A 17,417-nucleotide genomic window follows, 5' to 3' on the forward strand; every position below is an offset into this window, starting at 1 on the left:
TGTGTACTATAGAGTCTAATACACAGTATATCATTTGTTGCTATGAATACAAACAATCAAATTATTTTCTTCTCTTAAACATAAACATCTACTCTGTGATTAAAACATACAATATGTTAGACAATCTGATGGCACCAGATACACATGCCTTCTTAATCATCCCATCTGTTGACAATGTTCTGTATGAATCTTTGACAGTTACAATAGAAACTCACGAGTCAGGGCATCAGTGGCTTAGTGGATAGAGCAGGCGCCCCATGTACAAGGCTGTTGCCGCAGTGGGCCGGGTTCGACCTTGCCGTATGTCACTCACTCTCTCTCTCTCTCTCTCCCCCTTCACGCTTGTCTGTCCTATCAATTAAAGGCTAAAATGCCCCAAAAAATATCTTTTAAAAAAACAACTCATGAGTCAGTTTAACAACCTGGTCTCTGGATCCTAACATGATTTAAACATGCAATTTTCTGATCAAGAGTCAGATGAGCTGCCATTATGCAACAAGCTTAGATAAGACTTTAGTCTATTGATGCAACTAAGGTATCGCATAGGCCTATACAATGATGTTATTTTTTTCTCTTTGTACTTCCCATTTACACGTTGATTTTTTAAAACCCATTCAGAAGGGTGGGTCCACTGCATTCTTTTTTCAAATGGAAACTCCCGCTCAGGCGTTAGCAAAAAGCAGTGATGTAGGTTAAAGTGGCAAGTGCTGATAAGGATTTACCTGAAAGGGTTAGTTCTGATTTTTTTGAAGTAGGGTTGTAGAAGGGTACTGGGAACTCAAGCCGTTATATCCTTCTTTTCAAAAGCCACCAGACTCCTGGTGACAGGAGGAAAACAAACAGTAATTTTGCCTGGCAGAATACATGAGTAAACTCTTGCTCAGTTTGTTTCATTTGACTTTTAGATTAAACTACTGTGGCGTCCACAGCAGTCCATTGCTCAGCTTCTGCGCTAGTTAGGCGGTTAGAGGAATATAGTGCATTTTGATAATTCAAGAAGCATAGGCAGGCTAGGTGGTTTATATATGCAGTATCATGCAGAGACCCACATCAAGTCACCAGGAAAAACATTAGAAGGGCTTGTGAAAATAAGTTTGAAAGCTTGGGTGAGAGCATGTAAGGACCACTGCTGGGAAGCTACAGAACAGTAAACCTACAATGGACCCGTCCTGTTTGCCCTTACAGGTCTTACTGTTGCCACCTGTGTAGTTTGGCATCTGACATTTAGGATCCTGAAGGCCCTACCAAAGACAGCTATGCTCTAGATTTGATAGCACTGTCCAAAAGCTGGTCAACCCCAGTAACTGGAGGTTAAAGCTTGTTTAGCAGAGGATTCAAGCGTCAGGTAAACTGCAAATCCTGTTTGTAATACTGAATTAAAAGCTCTTGCTAGTGACTGCCAAAGCAGGGAAATGTCCTCTGGTAAGAAAGTGCCAACACTTGAAACTGTACATGTTCTAGGCTCAGGGGACAAAGAGCTACTCATTGTTTCAGTATAGGATCCCAACTCACATGTTCCTGAAACAAGCTTGACAAATCTTGCACTGACATTATCCCCAAATTAATTCAAGTTTAGACAAATCACCTTACATTGCAAAAACTTGCAAGTATTGACAGATACCATGAAACAAGACAACCTCAGATGAATTTAAATTCTTTATTGAATTAAGAAAGCTTTGTTCACTGTAGGGCTCAGCCACTTAGTATCCACCCTGAAGGAAAAGAGCAACATTAGCACAAGTTACAAAAAGACTGAATCAGCCATTTGTGCAAATACATTAACATACCTTGACCATGTTGTTGCCACCAGCTTGGCTGTGAGCTGGCTGCCTGAAGCTTCCATGGGAAGGAGCAGTCCGTGCACCACCTTGTCTGTAACCAGCCCTCACAGGAGTCTTCACAGGCCTCTTCTCAATGGTCAGGGGGGCTGCAAAGTCAGTGAAGCTCTCTGTCTGTTCTGCAGGAGCAGGGTTTTGGGGCGCGTAGTATCTCTCATAGTGGGTGTCTTGCCAGTGGTCTCTCCCCTGCTCGAAGCTGCTGCTGCTGTGAGTGACTGTGCCCGGGGGATACTGGCCGGTCAGGAACATGTAGTCGTAGTAAGGATAAGGGAACCAGCTTCTCCCCATGTTAGGCTCTGGCTGAGGCTGGCTGATGAAGCCCGAGTCTGGTTGAGGCTGGCTGATGAAGCCAGCTCCAGCAGACTCTTCAGATGCTGCAAAAGGTGGTGGAGGAGGGGGCATCCAGCCTTGTTCCTCAGTCTCCCTCTCAGAATTACCGTGCTCAAAGCTTTCCTCAAAATGGGACAACTCTCCTGCCTGGTACATGGATTCAGGTGGACTCACATTCTCAGGTTGACTCGAGGCAACAGCACGTGCGCCAGTGGACATTTCCTCATCTCCAGAGAGGAGACTGGGAGGTGCAACAGCCCAGTTGATGTCTGAGAACAGGAATGTTGAGAAGTATTAAGTCTCACATTACACACTTGTTAAGACATGGGTCAACACAAGTTTTGTCAGCAAACAAAGCTTTAGAGTGCCCAATAAACTGATAGCAATTAGAACATTAAGCAGTAGATTCTTACCTCGTGGGCCAAGCTGAAAAGCAGCCCCTGGATGTCCAGAGTTAGCAGGGCTTAACCTCATTGGATTGCCCCTGTACAATGGGAAAGCAGGTCCTGAGGAAGAACTAGAGCCAGCAGATGATGCTGGTCCTCTTTCAACAGCAGGCTGAGGGATATTGTACTCTGGAGCAGCTTCATAAGATGTGGAGACAGCTGCAGAGGAGCATAGCTATGCCCAACAGCTCCAGGTGAATACTGGCCAGAGGACGCTCCTCGGTAGGAGTCATAATCAGGAGCAGCGTTTGAGTAACCGCCGCCATAGGAAGCACCGGAACCAGAGCCTGGGTACAAGAGAATACGAGTAAAGTTAGAAGAGAACTCAACTGAAACAAAGTTTAACTGGAGTGGTTACTTCACCTTTCTTGACAGGAAGGCAGCATATGTCCACAATCAGCAGAGCAAAGAGGGAAGCCCTGAAACAATTTCAAAACACAAAAGCATCAACAACTGTTTCCCAGTAAGCAGTCAACTTACACCAAACCAGCAACTTACGCTGAGAAGAACCGTGCAGTCATCATGGTGGAGGCTGACACTGGAGATCTCTTCAGATGTGCAGGCTTAAGTGTTGCCAGAGATCAGCACTGACCAATCACAGCTTAACGAGTTAACCATGGACAGCTGCTGGTGAATGACTCTCAGCAGGTGGATCCAACCTAAGCAATTAGTCCAACAGGAGCCAGGGACAAAAAGCTGTTGGCTTCCCATAGTTGATGCTGAATGCAGCAATTAGTCATTTGTTGTTTGTTTGCTTATTTTCTTATAATTCAGAGGAATTTATGTCACTTTGTAGAAATGTACTGCAGTTTGATTCAGCCTTTAATCCATCCAGGTTCAAGTTATTTGTTTTCATATGCACAACAATTACAGAGGAGCAGTTGTGAAAGAAAATCTTAGATCTCAAGCTCCTTAAATGCTCATTTAATTACATATTAAAAGAAGATCATGCAACTAAAAAAATCTAAACATGTTGAGCCTTGTCAGCCTGCAGAGGAAGACAAGCTGTTGTCTTGCAGTCTTGGTGATGTTGTCTTTGTGTTAAATCTAGCTCAGATGATCACTGATGTGAACTCTGAGGAGCCTGAAGCTGCTGATACTCGTCACCACAGTCCTTGTGGTGGAGATGGCAGTGTGTCCCTCTCCCTGTTGCTTCCTGTAGTCCACAGTCACTCCTTAATTATGCTGACATTGAGATAGAGGTTGTTGTCCAGGCACTAAGATGTCAGGGCTCTCGCCTCCTTTGTGTTATTGGCAAACTTAATGACAATGTTGGAACTGTTGGTGGTCATGCATGAACAGAGAGTACACAGCCTGGGGTATGCCCGTCAGGAAGCCCCGAAGCCCATCACAGAGGGCAGCACTGAGCCTCTGAGTGTGATGACGAGCTTGGAGGGCGCACTTGTACTGAATGCTGAACTATAGTTAATGAACAGTGGTCTCACATATGTTCCTCTGGTCCAGGTGGGAGAGGGCTGTGTGCAAATTGAAGAGCCACTTTATAGAGGTCAATTGGGCCTGCTCAGCACTTTTTAAATGTCACAGAGAGATGGAGAGGATGTTTTCATTCAGTTTGTCACACAAAAATACAGCAAAGTGTATAATCAAACTGAGAGGTGAAACAATCAGCTGTTCTGATTGTTAGACTCAAAAATGTTTGACGCTGACATGATTTGAACATGCAGCCTTCTTATCTGGAGTCAGATGCGCTACCGTTGCAGTGGAAGGTCAGCTATTATAAGCTGTGATAGCACTTTTAAAGGGATGGAATGTAAATGCAAAGGCTATCACCGCAGCAGGATCCAAGACCGAGCCAATGTGTTTTTTGCAGACAAGATATTTCCTGCTTTGTTACTTTGATTTTGGTGGTGAAGAGTGTTGTTTAACACTGTCGCCCCAAAATTAAGTTGAAATCTGAAGACTACAAATGCCAAAGTATATGGTAAATATTATTCCGAAGGGCAAGTGCTCTGCCAATAAACTATTCCCCTCATGTTCCCATCCAGTTTCTGCACCTAATTTTGAACCACTCTGAACATTTCGACCAAAAATAAATTGCTTCTGGTCCAGAAAAGTTTGAACCAAGCTCAAACCACAAAACAGAAGGTTTTACTCAACCTTAAGTGTAAACTGTGAATTCATCAGAGGGTGTTTAACATTCTACAGGCTGGAAAGACAGGATGGAGATGCAACAATAGAGATGTACAGTAAGAATTCATCAGGGGAAAAAAAGCCTGAAGTGGTCTCATTAACAGCTGGTCAAGGCTTGCTGCTGGATAAAAACTAATATCTGTAATGACAGAACAAAAGTTTGCAAGTAATCAGTGTGATCCACTGTCTTTCTATGACTGTTTACTTTTGTTGTGAATTGTGCAACGCACCCTCCATTGATAACACGTCCTTGATTACTGCTCAAAACTGTGGGAAACACGGGCTGTTTTGCTAGATAGCACTAGGGTTCCAAGGGCCCTGAGCAGAACCAGTTCAAAAACCAGAGCTAATTTGGTAGAAAAGGGGTATTTTTGGACAGCACAGCATTGATCATAGATTAATATCCTTTTAATATCCTTCATGCTCTAAAAATTGCTTGGCAGACTTGGCTTTCCAATTAAAATGCCATCCCTATACAGTGCCATTACAGCTTATAAAACTGACCTTGTCGCACAGTTGAAGAGCATCTGACTCCATATCAGTGTTGTGTTCAAATGACATCAGGGTTAAACACCTACAAAACTCTTTTGAGTCAGTAGTGACCATATCTTGACAAGACGCTGGAAGTGTGGGGGAGCGATGGGTGGATATGACACATAGACCGTGGCTATGCCTCACAGACAGCCTGTCACCCAAGCGACCCCACCCTGATATATGCATAACTTCAAGTCTTAATAAGTTTTCAGGTTCTCTGCGTGCCTTGCTGTGTATTTATGTGACAAATATATTTAAAAAAAACATCCTCTCCATACTCTGTGGTGTATATAAAAGTGCTTAGCAGACCCAGTTGACCTCTATAAAATGCTGCTTCTGCTTCAGGAAATAGACCTTGTGGCGCAACGGTAGCGTGTCTGACTCCAGATCAGAAGGTTGTGTGTTCAAATCACATCAAGGTCAAAACAAGGAAGTGCTCCAACCAACCTTTGAATTAGATTTACAACAGGTTCTGTTTGATAAAAAAAAATCTGATTACAGATCAGAATGTTATGTATCAATAAATAAAAAAACATATCAATAAATACTTAAATACATTAGAAATAAAAAAAAAAATAATAAATACATGATCAAATAAATATGTAAATAAATACAAAATTCCTGAATGAAAATATAAATATTTCTCCTTCTGTCATTGATTATAGCATCTTTACTTGATCCTAGCTGAGGTTTCCAAATAATCAAAGAAATCACTGCTGACTTAGGTGTGTGATATAGCCTTATGTCTAATGTCTTTTTTTTTTTAACCATCTTAAATCCTTGTTAATGTAGCGTGTCTTTGTAAGTTTAGGCATACCAGCACACCCAAAATATTAAATAGCACTCTCCACCACCATCACCAAAATACCATATTCGGAAATATCTTCTGTGTAAAAAATATCGTGGGTCAGTCTTGAATCCTGCTGCAGTGATAGCCTTCAGACCTGTATGCCATCCATCTGAAGTGCTTCCACAGCTTGTAGTCTGAGACCCTGTGGTGCAATGGTAGTGTGTCTGACTCCAGATCAGAAGGCTGTGTGTTCAAATCACGTCAGGGTTGCTCACCTTTGTGGCTACCTTTTTCAATTAACAGATAGTTAAGACACTTCTTATTAAGATTAATAATCAGTAGAAATTATTCTTTCAGGCTGATTTTGCTGCCCAGTTGACCTTTATAAAGCACCACTTCTGCTTCTTAAAACAGCCCTTGTGGCGCAATGGTAGCGCATCTGACTCCAGATCAGAAGGCTGCGTGTTCAAATTACATCAAGGTCAAACAGCTGTTAAGCTCTGAATCCCCCCTTTGTGTTCACAGGTAGGCTCTTATGTCTATGTGTGTTGGTGGTGGTTTTTGGCGTTGGACGGTGGTGGTGTGTGACTATGAGTCACTCATCAGGATATGGACATTAACTCTCCTGCTAGCTAGCCTGGTCGATGTTTTCAAATGTAAACATCAGTGAGCATCGAGAAAAAGATGGAGAAGATGGGCACCAGCTGAACGAGCATCCTGCTCACCATTGTACAGGCCATTGTACAGGCTGGTGCTTTTCAATAATGATTAAGGACTGGTGTGACAGTGGGAATGCTCGGGAGAAGCAACCATCTAGCTGTCTTGTTGAGGTCAGGATGTGTGTACAGTTAAATCATTACACAACCAAAAACCATTACCAGAACCATCCGCAGACATGGACAATTACAAAGCAGCAGCCATCAATGTAAGAAGACGCAAAGACAGACTAAACTACAGTACACAAGTTAAACGAGCTGATGGGTTCACATTTTACTGGAGTTGTACCTTGAATAATTCCATGTGATGAATGAATGATGGATTGATTTATGTGACAAATTAAATGAAAAACCATCCTTTCTATGTTCTGTGGCAGACAGAGTTTGGATCATGAATCATCCCTCTAAAATACAATCACCACCTTAAAGTGATTCAAATCACGTCAAGGTCAAACAGTTGTTTGCGTTTCAGCACACATGATGAGGTCATAATCATTAATACTTCATAAAGTACACTGACAACAAATTAAGCCGATGTCTTTCACCTTTGATTGAACTGTCTAAAAGTTTTAAACTGTGTGTTCTGCAATATGAGACAGTGAAAAACAATGACCTCATACCAGGAAGCTGCCACTTTGATGCATCTAGTCCAAGAAGTAGAGCACAACAGGAAGAGTGGTTCACCACAGCACATTATAAACCAAGGCATGCAAGGCAGCCTCTGATGTGGACACGTGGACACACACACATACACACACACACACACACACACTGAGATAAGTGCATAGAGTGACTGGTATGAGGCACTTCACTTAAAGTAAAGACAATAATTTGAGATGATACCTGAAAGATGGCGAAAAATAACGACAAGGGCAATCACACCATCATTTTACTCCACTCATGGACACACACACACACACACACTGTATTGCCATCCATTACAATTGTCCTCATAAGCACCTACACGTAACTCTCTCAATATCTCCTTTGTTTTCCCTGTTCCCTTTAACAGTATCAAACATACAAAGAGCAACAGATGCATGGTCGTGCTTGAGCAGGAGGGAGTGGGACAGATACACAAGAAGGCGTTGACATATTTATAGCCCCCCAGGACTTAAGGGAGGTGGAGGAGAAGGATGTGGGGGGTAAGAGAAGATAATGACAGACAGAGTGGGAATAAAGATAGACATTTATTTTTAAATCCATCTGTTTTGTGTTGAATGAGGAGATACACTGTTTGGCCAGGATGCCTAGTTGAGAAACTGGACTAGTCTTAGTTAACCATGTCACCTATCAACTTTATATGTATGTGCCACTTGAATGTTTCATGATATGAGCTACAGGACTGTAAAGAGGGAGGACAAAAAAAGAGAGAGGAGAAAACCATTTGTGGAGAAGCTAGATAATGGTAGACAGGGGTAGTCAAATGGGAGAAGAAGGTGAAGGTCTCAGTTGATGCTGCACTGAAAATAAGGCGGACAGAGGGGAAAGGTATTCATTGGATATCATGTAGGCTACTACTCTTACTTACCTTTAATGAAAAAGTTCATTTTCTTTGGTGACTTTGGGGAGTTATGTGCTGAGCAAGAACTATCCTGGCACAGATTCAACAAGCTAGATATAACTGATCAGTTAGCGAGCTTTAAAGGTGCTGATAGGCAGATTTTGTTCATGCTAAGCTAAGCTAACCATTTCCTGGTTGTAGCCTCATATTTACCAACAACATGAGAGTGGTATCGAGCTTCTTTTCTAACTCTTGGCAATAAAACGAAGAGGTGCAAATATATCTAAAAGAACATTTTATATTAAGAACAAAAAGGAAGTGGGTCTGTGAGCATGTTTAAAGCACTGTATGCATGCACCCACGTGTTTAAGATGCGTGTGTGTACAGCCGCGGTTTCCACAGCAGACGCAGCTGTCTGGCCTGTTGGGCTGTGCCTATGTCACTGTGACTCTATTTCGGGACCCTGTGTTGTTCCAAAGGTCAGATAAAGAAGCATAGGCATCCTCACAAAGCAGAGGGTGGAGGTGTCGGGTGAAGAAGGGTGAAGGCGGATATCCACAAACCAACACACACATCACAAACGAGGGGGGGCAGTGCTGACAGAGAGGGGGAGACATGGGAGACAGGGAAGCAAAGTAGAGTGGTGAGAAGCAGAGAGTGAGACACTGAGCAGGCTGCCTGTGAGGAGGATTCACCTCTGACTGAATGAAAACTTTCTAGGGAAGGTAGAAGTGATCATTTGAGAGTCCCAGGGTGTTAGTTTTTAAGGAAAGTCTGATTTGACCTTTGATCCAGTGGATAAACAGACATTTCTGGACATCATGGATGGAGAATCATCCAATAAAGAGGCATCTGGGTCCGCAGAGACGACCGCTCAGACTGACACCAACAACAACAACAATCAGGTCTGTGTTTTTTGTTTTTTTTTTGCTTGATACATTAAATTGCAGCATAAACACGTTTTACATTTGTAAAATCCTCAATGACCGGTGTGACTATGTGTTCCAGGAACAGTGAGTGTATTTGTGGCTGTGGCAGGTGTTGTGTTCAGACAGCAGGACAGTTGAAGTGGTTTGGGTTGAATTCTCTGTGCTACACCTGTTCATACTCCTGTAGAGCACACACAGAGACACACAAGTTATGCAAAGTAATGCGCATGCACACACACTGTGGAGTTTCCTATTCCCTCTGATGAGTCACTGGTGCGAGGCCTGACCTGGTGTGACTTTTGCTGCAGTGACATTTTACCAGATATACAGTATGTCAAACATGATTACATTCATCTTTAAAACCAAAACTTTCACCGACTGATGAAGTGATGACACCTTTTCATTCTAAAATTTATCAATGACACTCATGAAGACACTTAAGATCACACTCAAGAAACTATCTAAATGTCGAGAGCCAGAGGAGGTTTGCTCATTGATTAGTTCTGGCTAAAAACTTTCCTTTTGGGATAAAGCTGATCTGTCAGGTTCAATTTAAAAACTATAAAAGGCATATTTACTATCTGAAAGTTCAACCTCTTAGTTGTATTCAGATAACTGAGATGCTCATCAAATCCCAGCGTAGAGCTTCAGGTCTCACATTACATTATGCTCTTTGGTTCGAGGACCACGTTATCCCTAGAGTGAAGTGTGGACACTAATTTTAGTACATCTTACATAATGTTAACTCACAATCATAAATCATGCTCTTAGTAGTTCGAACAAGACTGTCACCAGATTGATTAAAACTAGTCTGTGTTTGTTTGTTTGTTTGTTTGTTTGTTTTCAATGTTTTATTTATAACCATAGTGAAACAGAAGCAGGGTCAGGCTTCTAGTTGTGTATGTCCTTCAATTATATCCACACACCTTCCAAGTAAAAATCTTGATATATTTTCTAGATATTTTGGCCCAATCCCATTAATACATAGGTACTGGAGATAATCCATGAGAATTCACAAGTAGCTTGGAAAAAACAACTTTAAACCTTTAAACCACATATCATGTCTTTCCTCAACAGATGATGCTGCTCATTTATCACAGATATGGTTTGATTTGTTGTGATGCGTTATGATGAATGTGGAATTTCAGTCATGTGGTACAAGCTAAATTTAAGGAAATTTTACAGTAATAAAAAAAGGGATGGGTGAGGATCAGCGTTGGGGAAGTTACTTTTAAAAAGTAGTGTTTGCTCGTTACTCATTACGTCTTAAAAAAAGTAATCCCTCACTTTACTTAGTTACCCTCTGTGAAAAGTAACGTTTTACGTTACTCGTTACTTTTACGTTACTTTTATGGTGCTTGACTTTGGGTAGAACCCCATCTCATTTCCTAAATGTGAAAAAATTGGTATTCCACTGGTATTTACCACTTTGTGATAAAATAAAGATTAAAGAGTGAGAGTTAATTTGTGTTAACTAGGCTACATGAATTTGTTACATGACAGATTACTACTACTAATAGCCTATTTGCCAGACCTGCTGCATCACTGAATGAGGAAAATATTAATATTCACAGACACTATCTTTGAACAAATAGTGTCATATTCATGAATAAATCATTTTCTGTTCTGTTATTACGTGTGTAACTGTAAGACTGTGTTTGTGTAACAGACTCATACTTTGCAGTAAGCTACAGACCTGCACGAATAAATTAATTCATTTTCTCTTCTGGTATGGTATGGTAGATACTTTATTAACCCCTCGGGGGGAAATTTCAATGTCACAGCAGCAATTTAAAATACACAAAATAGGAGCTGCTGCAACAGGCTGCCGTTCACACAGCGCCAGGAAGGTAGGCAGGTTATGATTGTTCTGTTTTCTGTTAATACATTGCTGCATTTTATTGATGTTTTGGGGTCGTTTTGATTTCCTTTGAGGTTCCGGGGTCGTATGTTGCCCATGTCTGAGGTCTGACTAGCGAGGTTAACGTTACATTAAACAACACTTACCCAGCCATACAAGTGCAGTTGCTGTCAGTATATAGTTGGTCGACTTGTTCAGAGTTGCCCAGGTCTTGTACATTAGTTAACGTTACTGTTTTGTGTCCGTGTCGCTGGCTCGGCAGTACTTCGGTCCGTAGAGCACAAAAACCATCAGATAAATCCCGGTATTCAATATCTTGGACATGACCGCAAAGTACAAAATTATACACATCAAGGGATTTATATGCCTTGAGTTTTTCATGCGTATAAACGCTGGGTTTCTCCACAAGATATAAAAAAATGTCCGGCCACTGTAGCTTATGCCATTTCGTTGGGTCGGAAACCTCACTCCGTTGCTAATTGTTAGCTTATTACAATAAGCTAACCTGTCTTCGGTTGACAAACCGTTAAAATAATCCGAGGAGGCGTGTGTATCTTCCATATTCCTCATACGATTCTTGATTTTGGCGCTCCTGTCTGTACTGTTGACATGGCAACTGTCACAGTTCCTGCCTAGTGCGCAGCTGAGGCAGACAGGCAGTGTCACCGTCAAATCTGTCCCCGGGAAAAGTAACGTTGTGCCCAACTGACAAAGTAACTACGTTCCGTTACCATATTTTCAGTAGTAACGCGTTACACTACTTTTTACCCAATAAAAGTAGTTACGTTACTGTAACGCGTTACGCACAACACTGGTGAGGATGCAAGGGTGACATTCATGTAGCATATGTAACGTACATTGACAGTGTCCCAGTGGTCCTCTAGCCCCTTATCGAAGTCTTTCAACAGGCAGGCTGTCCGTTCCATGTTTAGTAAGTCCAGGTATTCCCTCAGCCAGGAGTCCCTTGTGAAGTAGGCTGCTTCACACTCTTTACAGTTTAGAAGAATTAGTCTCCAACATTATTGTCCATCGAAAAACTCTAACATAAGATGTATCACTTCTAATCAGAGTGTTTTAACAGATGGACAGTCGCAGAGCAAGTGGAATAAAGAACCTCAGTTGCCACAGTAATGCCTGCATAAATTTTGATGTTTGCCATCCATCTTGGATAATCTGGATAATCTTGGTAATATATGCTCTGCACAGAATTTTATATGGAATAATCCTAAATCTCACATTTTAGAAGATCTCAAAGCCGAACCCCAAATTATGTTCCACTGGGAAGCAGTCAGAAATGTATTTAGGTCATGCCTCATAGCCAGCTGGACAGAATATGCATTAGGGGCAGCTACAGACATTAAGTTATAGATATCTATGACCACACCTCTTGCCAGGGTTGCCTTCTTTAGAAGCTGATCCTGCTCTTGACATGAAACAGGAACTGTTCTCTCTTCACATTTCTTATTTAGAATAGAAAATAATTGGGCATGTGTTAAGAAGTGAGAGTCAAAGAGGCCAAACTGATTTTTAACAACCACAGATGTGTTAAATTTTACAGTTTATATGTAGCTGATGTTTCAATTTCATTTTGTGACAGTGCTGTGGCTACTGAGTGGTCAGGTTTAGGCACAAAAACCATTGGTCAAGGTTAGGATACCTCATGTTTAGGCTTAAAATACCCAGTTTTGACACCACAAACATGGCTGCAAATGTCTTTATGAGTCATTAAAAATACCCTTAGATACGCTTAGCTGTCTGACTTAGGCATCACACCATCCACCATACCATCATCCTCCTTAATGAGAAACTAGGCTCATACACATGTAATATGAACTAAGTCACTCTAGAAATGTTAATATGATACGTGTGAAATGTACAAATGTGGTGTCTCTGTTTGCAGAAATGGATGATGCCAACATTTTATCATGGTGACAGGGCTGTGAATGCACAAACATGCATCAACCTGTTTATCAGACAGCATTTGCAAATGGGTTTGTCACATCACTAAACTCTGTTTTACACTGTGTGTCCTCCAGACAGAAGAGCCAGAGCTGGAAGAGAGTAAAGACCCAGGGAGAGAGCCTCCAGCAGAGGAGACACCGGAAGGTCAGGGAGCAACAAAGGAGGGGGAGAAGGAGGAGAAGGTGAAGGAGGATTCAGTACCAGAGCAGGGAGGAGAAGAGGAGGCCAGCGCTGGAGGCACAGACAAGGCCCAGACAACTCCATCAAAGCATGTTGAAGGTGACGCCACAGAAGCTGAACAAGATAAAGACAAAGCCTCTACTGATGTCAACGTGAAAGATACTGAACCAACAAGCAAAGAAAAAGATGGAGAGGGAGAGAAAAATGAAGACAAGAAAGGTGAGCAGGTGGAAGAGGTCAAGAGCTGCGAGTCTGGGGGAGAAGGAGAGGATGTGACGGACAAAAACAAAGAGAAAAAGAAGAGTAAAACAGAGGAAAAGGCAGAAGAAGCAGAAAAAGATGTGAGTGAAAAAGCAGCAAAAGGGACAGAGAAGAAAAAACAAGTCGAGGAAGTGAATGTAGAAACAAAAGACAAAGGGAAGCCGGCAGAGGTGGAAAAGCAAGCAAAGCCCAAAAGAAAGTGTGGTCCTCCCTCCTCTGCTCTCTCACGACCGAGACAATCTGCACGCTCTATAAGGGCAGCCGCTAGAAATGACATCATTGCCAAATTCCAAAAAGGTGCACCAGAGTAAGTCATTGTATGTCACCCAGTACCGCAAATAAGTTAAAGTAAATATAGTCTGATAAAGGTTTCATTAAAAATTGTACAATGTTGTGATGTTTTAGGACACCAATAGCCCGCAACTTCAAAATTCAGAAGTCAGCATCAGCTGGAGCTACAGGAGCTACTATCAAACAGAAGATTCTTCACTGGTGTCAAAACAAGACTCGCCGTTATGAGGTGAGTCCAACACAACAGTCTTCATCACCAAATTTGTTGTCTGGATTTGGGAAAGGAGAACTTACAAAACAATATAACTGAGCCTCGGTGTAGATGTGCTTTGCTCTGTCCATCTTTTCACTGTCATGTACGTATGTGACCTTTGACCTTTTAGGGTGTCGAGATAGAAAACTTCTCATCATCCTGGAGTGACGGGATGGCGTTCTGTGCTCTGATCCATCGTTACTTTCCTGATGCTTTTGACTTCAGCTCCCTGAATTCGAAGGAGAGGGAGAAAAACTTCACTCTGGCCTTCCAAACTGCAGAGTATGGAGTATTTCATTTTCTCCTCTATGTTTCTTTTCTCAGTTCAGTTCTGATCATTATTGTCCCGCAAGAAGAAGTTTGTCTTGCAGCATAACAGCATAAAACATTAACACTATAGCAACACATTCAGACGATTAAAGTTCTGGTACTATACACAAAATATATAATACAATAACAACATTAAGAATGAGGGAAGCACTATGCTCTGCAGAGAACCAACAGCAGTTTTTAGTGTATTAGAATTAAAGCAGCTATAACAAGTGGGTTTTTTTTAAACATAACACAACATATCCTTATACAACAGTTCTTATGATGTCCTATGAATTAGTGCCCCATGAATGACGTTATGTCCTTAATGTAAATTTACATAATTGACATAGTTATGGAGGTTAGGTCTCCAGGGGGAAAGTCCTGTGTTTTGTGACCTATCCGCCACCCCAACCTGCCTCCTCCTTTGTTATGCACAAATTAATGGCTCACGATTACATGGGATACGTACAAAGCTTTACAGGGCTTTATCCTGAGTTTCACCTCATTGTTGCTGTAGGTTGGAGCTGTCCAGGCCAAAGCTTTACTACTTAAGTTCACTGTCACTGCTGTCACGGAGCAGTCAGGGGGAAAGTATAGGTTGTACATTAATTGTTCAGCAATCTCGAAACCCATCAGTTATCAGTCTGATGACATCAAGCATATTCAGGAGATCCAGTGAAGCAAGCATATATATGTGCCAAGACTTCATCTTCTGTGTGCATCTCATTCCAGCTAATCTATATAAAAAGTTATCTGCATATGATTGGTCAATACCACTTGGACTACAAATAGAAATCAGAAAAAAACTGCTCAGCACCGAACAGCAGACAGACACAATGAGCAACTGGCTGGTGAACATAGTGGAGAATTTAGGAGCTAAAGAGACAAATATTTCTTTCAGGAGTTGGTAGAGACCAAAGACAGCGAAAAGAGAGTGCATATTGGACTTACATTCATTAGATGGCCAGAAACATGACTCCAAATGAATGATAATGTTGCTCATAACTGTTGTATGTGTAAACAAGCAACTGCTTGCTACCATGTTTGCCATTTCAATATAAAGGGTGATGATATTTCAGTGTTCATAACTTGTTTCCAATTCCCCCATGTTGCCAGAAATGTAGATTTAACAGTGGTTATTGCACATAAGTGACACCTCAAACCTCTTGCACCTAGTTTTCTCAAACCTGTATCTGACTGGAGGGAAGGATGTCAAATTCCTTGGAGAGGATAGTTTAAATTGACTATTTTACTCACTACCTTGACAATGTTTCCCCATTTATTCCTGTTTTGCATATTTAAAATTACTGTACCAGTAAATCAGTAAGAAGGTCAGGACTCTCTCTAAACATCTAAGTAGTTCCTCTATGTCACTGCTTTGTCTCACCTCAGTTCTCTCCTTTCCTCTGTCCCCTCGTCACCTCCCACTCTCTCCCACTCTCAGGTCCCTGGCCGACTGCTACCCTCTGCTGGAAGTGAAGGACATGCTCATGATGGGCAACAACCCTGACCCTATGTGTGTGTTCACATACGTCCAGTCCCTCTGCCAAAGCCTCTCCAAAATAGAGAAAGAGAGGAAGGACAAAGAAACAGCAGAGAAAGACAAAAAAGCTAGTGATGAGGGAGAAGAGAAGGGAGAAGATGCAGCAGGAGAGGCGTCACCGGAGAAGGATGAGGGAGAGTCTGCTGAGATCGAGACGACAGAGAGCCAAGAGGAGAAACAGGAAGATGTTGAAGAGGCAGAGGCAGCTGGCGAGGAAGAAAATGCACCAGACAGCTGTGAGACAGAGGGAGATGGAGGAATGTTAGTCAAGGCAGAGTCCTAGAAAAATGCTGATGGAAAGAGACTGAAAAGACCAAAAGTATTGCTGATGGTTCACTGAGTAGCTGAAGTCTTAGTCTGGTGTTGGATTGACTACAGGCAATGTGATGTTAGTTATCTGTTTGTGTGTTTTTGTTGTTGCATATGTTTGTTTTGAGCACATAAAGCAGAAATATTCAGTTCCACCATTTGCTGTGTATTTATAGAAAAAATGAATTAAACAATGACCTTGTGAATTGGAAAGTAATTTGTGCAACAAGAAACTCTTTAAGTTGAAGGATGATTGAGGATTATTATGACAGCAGTATGGTTGATGGTGTGCATTCACAATGGCAATGGGTTGTCTTTTTGCCAAAGAGACAGTTTTTGTAATAATAATAATGATAATAATAATAATCATAGTTATAGCGCTTTACTAAAAAGTTATACTATGTTGGACAAGCGCAAAAGATGCTACATATGAAAACATAAAACAAGTTAAAGAAAGCCAAATAGAATATAAGTATCAATAAAATAAAAGTTAAGAAGTGACTTACAGATAAATGTGAAATCAGGCCACAAACCCTATAAAGTACATTTATATTAGTAGTAGGTCTACACAAATTAGCCTATATTACACTTTAAAGAGAAGTCTAAAGCATTACAATTAAAGTAAAAGAAATCAAAGTTATGAGGTTATAATTTACTGTGTACACGAGACGTTTTGCCTGAAAATATTTTTATGAACAGACTTTAAGCCAATTAAGGTTTCTACTCTTTGTTGTATAGCCTACCAGTAATAAAACTTTTGTTGTTTTATGTTGTTCAAGGGTGAATCAGAGGTCTATTAAGAACAGGATTGCCCCCCAATCAAAATAAATAGTAATGGATAACCAGCTATAACAAAGACTGGCTGACAGGTCTTTTAAAATAAAGACTAACACACCCACAAAAAAAATAAATAAATAAAAATACAGACAGAACACGGTATTAATACCTCACTGAAAATCATTTTGAAAAGTTTCTGATAAAAATAAATAAATAAATAAATAAAAAAGTCTACACAAGTAAAACAAGCCTTTTTAATGTAGTTATCTCTGTATAGTTAGGCTACTGACTCTTTACCTCGAGGTGGAAGTAGTACTCAGGCCTTTTACTGAAATAAAAGTAGCCATACCACCCAGTAGAAATACTCTCTTATGAGTAAAATTCCTGTATTCAAACTTTAGTATTACCATCAAATATACTTAAAGTACCA

The 17,417-nt window shown here is 41.1% G+C and overlaps 2 protein-coding genes and 1 non-coding gene across 3 annotated transcripts; 2 read left to right on the forward strand and 1 right to left on the reverse strand.

Moving 5' to 3' along the window:
- Nucleotides 1-1,641: 1,641 nt before the first annotated feature.
- LOC125894417 (uncharacterized) lies at nt 1,642-3,213 on the reverse strand. Its single transcript, XM_049585776.1, has 5 exons — nt 3,113-3,213; nt 2,978-3,033; nt 2,582-2,901; nt 1,788-2,437; nt 1,642-1,712 (listed from the first exon to the last, which is right to left on the reverse strand). The coding sequence occupies exons 3-5, from the start codon at nt 2,640-2,642 to the stop codon at nt 1,701-1,703; spliced, it is 723 nt and encodes a 240-aa protein (XP_049441733.1). The 5' UTR covers nt 2,643-2,901; nt 2,978-3,033; nt 3,113-3,213; the 3' UTR covers nt 1,642-1,700.
- Nucleotides 3,214-5,650: 2,437 nt separating this feature from the next.
- Nucleotides 5,651-5,722, forward strand: trnaw-cca (transfer RNA tryptophan (anticodon CCA)). Its single transcript has one exon. It is a non-coding gene; the product is annotated as a tRNA-Trp (tRNA).
- Nucleotides 5,723-8,836: 3,114 nt separating this feature from the next.
- smtnl1 (smoothelin-like 1) lies at nt 8,837-17,009 on the forward strand. Its single transcript, XM_049585769.1, has 5 exons — nt 8,837-9,214; nt 13,136-13,809; nt 13,908-14,022; nt 14,177-14,328; nt 15,803-17,009. The coding sequence occupies exons 1-5, from the start codon at nt 9,131-9,133 to the stop codon at nt 16,182-16,184; spliced, it is 1,407 nt and encodes a 468-aa protein (XP_049441726.1). The 5' UTR covers nt 8,837-9,130; the 3' UTR covers nt 16,185-17,009.
- Nucleotides 17,010-17,417: the final 408 nt, after the last annotated feature.

Source organism: Epinephelus fuscoguttatus, linkage group LG9, assembly GCF_011397635.1.
Source record: "Epinephelus fuscoguttatus linkage group LG9, E.fuscoguttatus.final_Chr_v1".
NCBI classification, from domain to species: Eukaryota; Metazoa; Chordata; class Actinopteri; order Perciformes; family Serranidae; genus Epinephelus; species Epinephelus fuscoguttatus.

Coding starts and splice junctions, on each gene's coding strand:
- LOC125894417 (XM_049585776.1), bottom strand. CDS start 2,642: ATGAGGTTAAGCCCTGCTAACTCTGGACATCCAGGGGCTGCTTTTCAG. Junction 2,438..2,581: donor TTTTCAGCTTGGCCCACGAG/GTAAGAATCTAC, acceptor TCCTGTTCTCAG/ACATCAACTGGGCTGTTGCA.
- smtnl1 (XM_049585769.1), top strand. CDS start 9,131: ATGGATGGAGAATCATCCAATAAAGAGGCATCTGGGTCCGCAGAGACG. Junction 9,215..13,135: donor CCAACAACAACAACAATCAG/GTCTGTGTTTTT, acceptor TGTGTCCTCCAG/ACAGAAGAGCCAGAGCTGGA. Junction 14,329..15,802: donor CTGGCCTTCCAAACTGCAGA/GTATGGAGTATT, acceptor TCCCACTCTCAG/GTCCCTGGCCGACTGCTACC.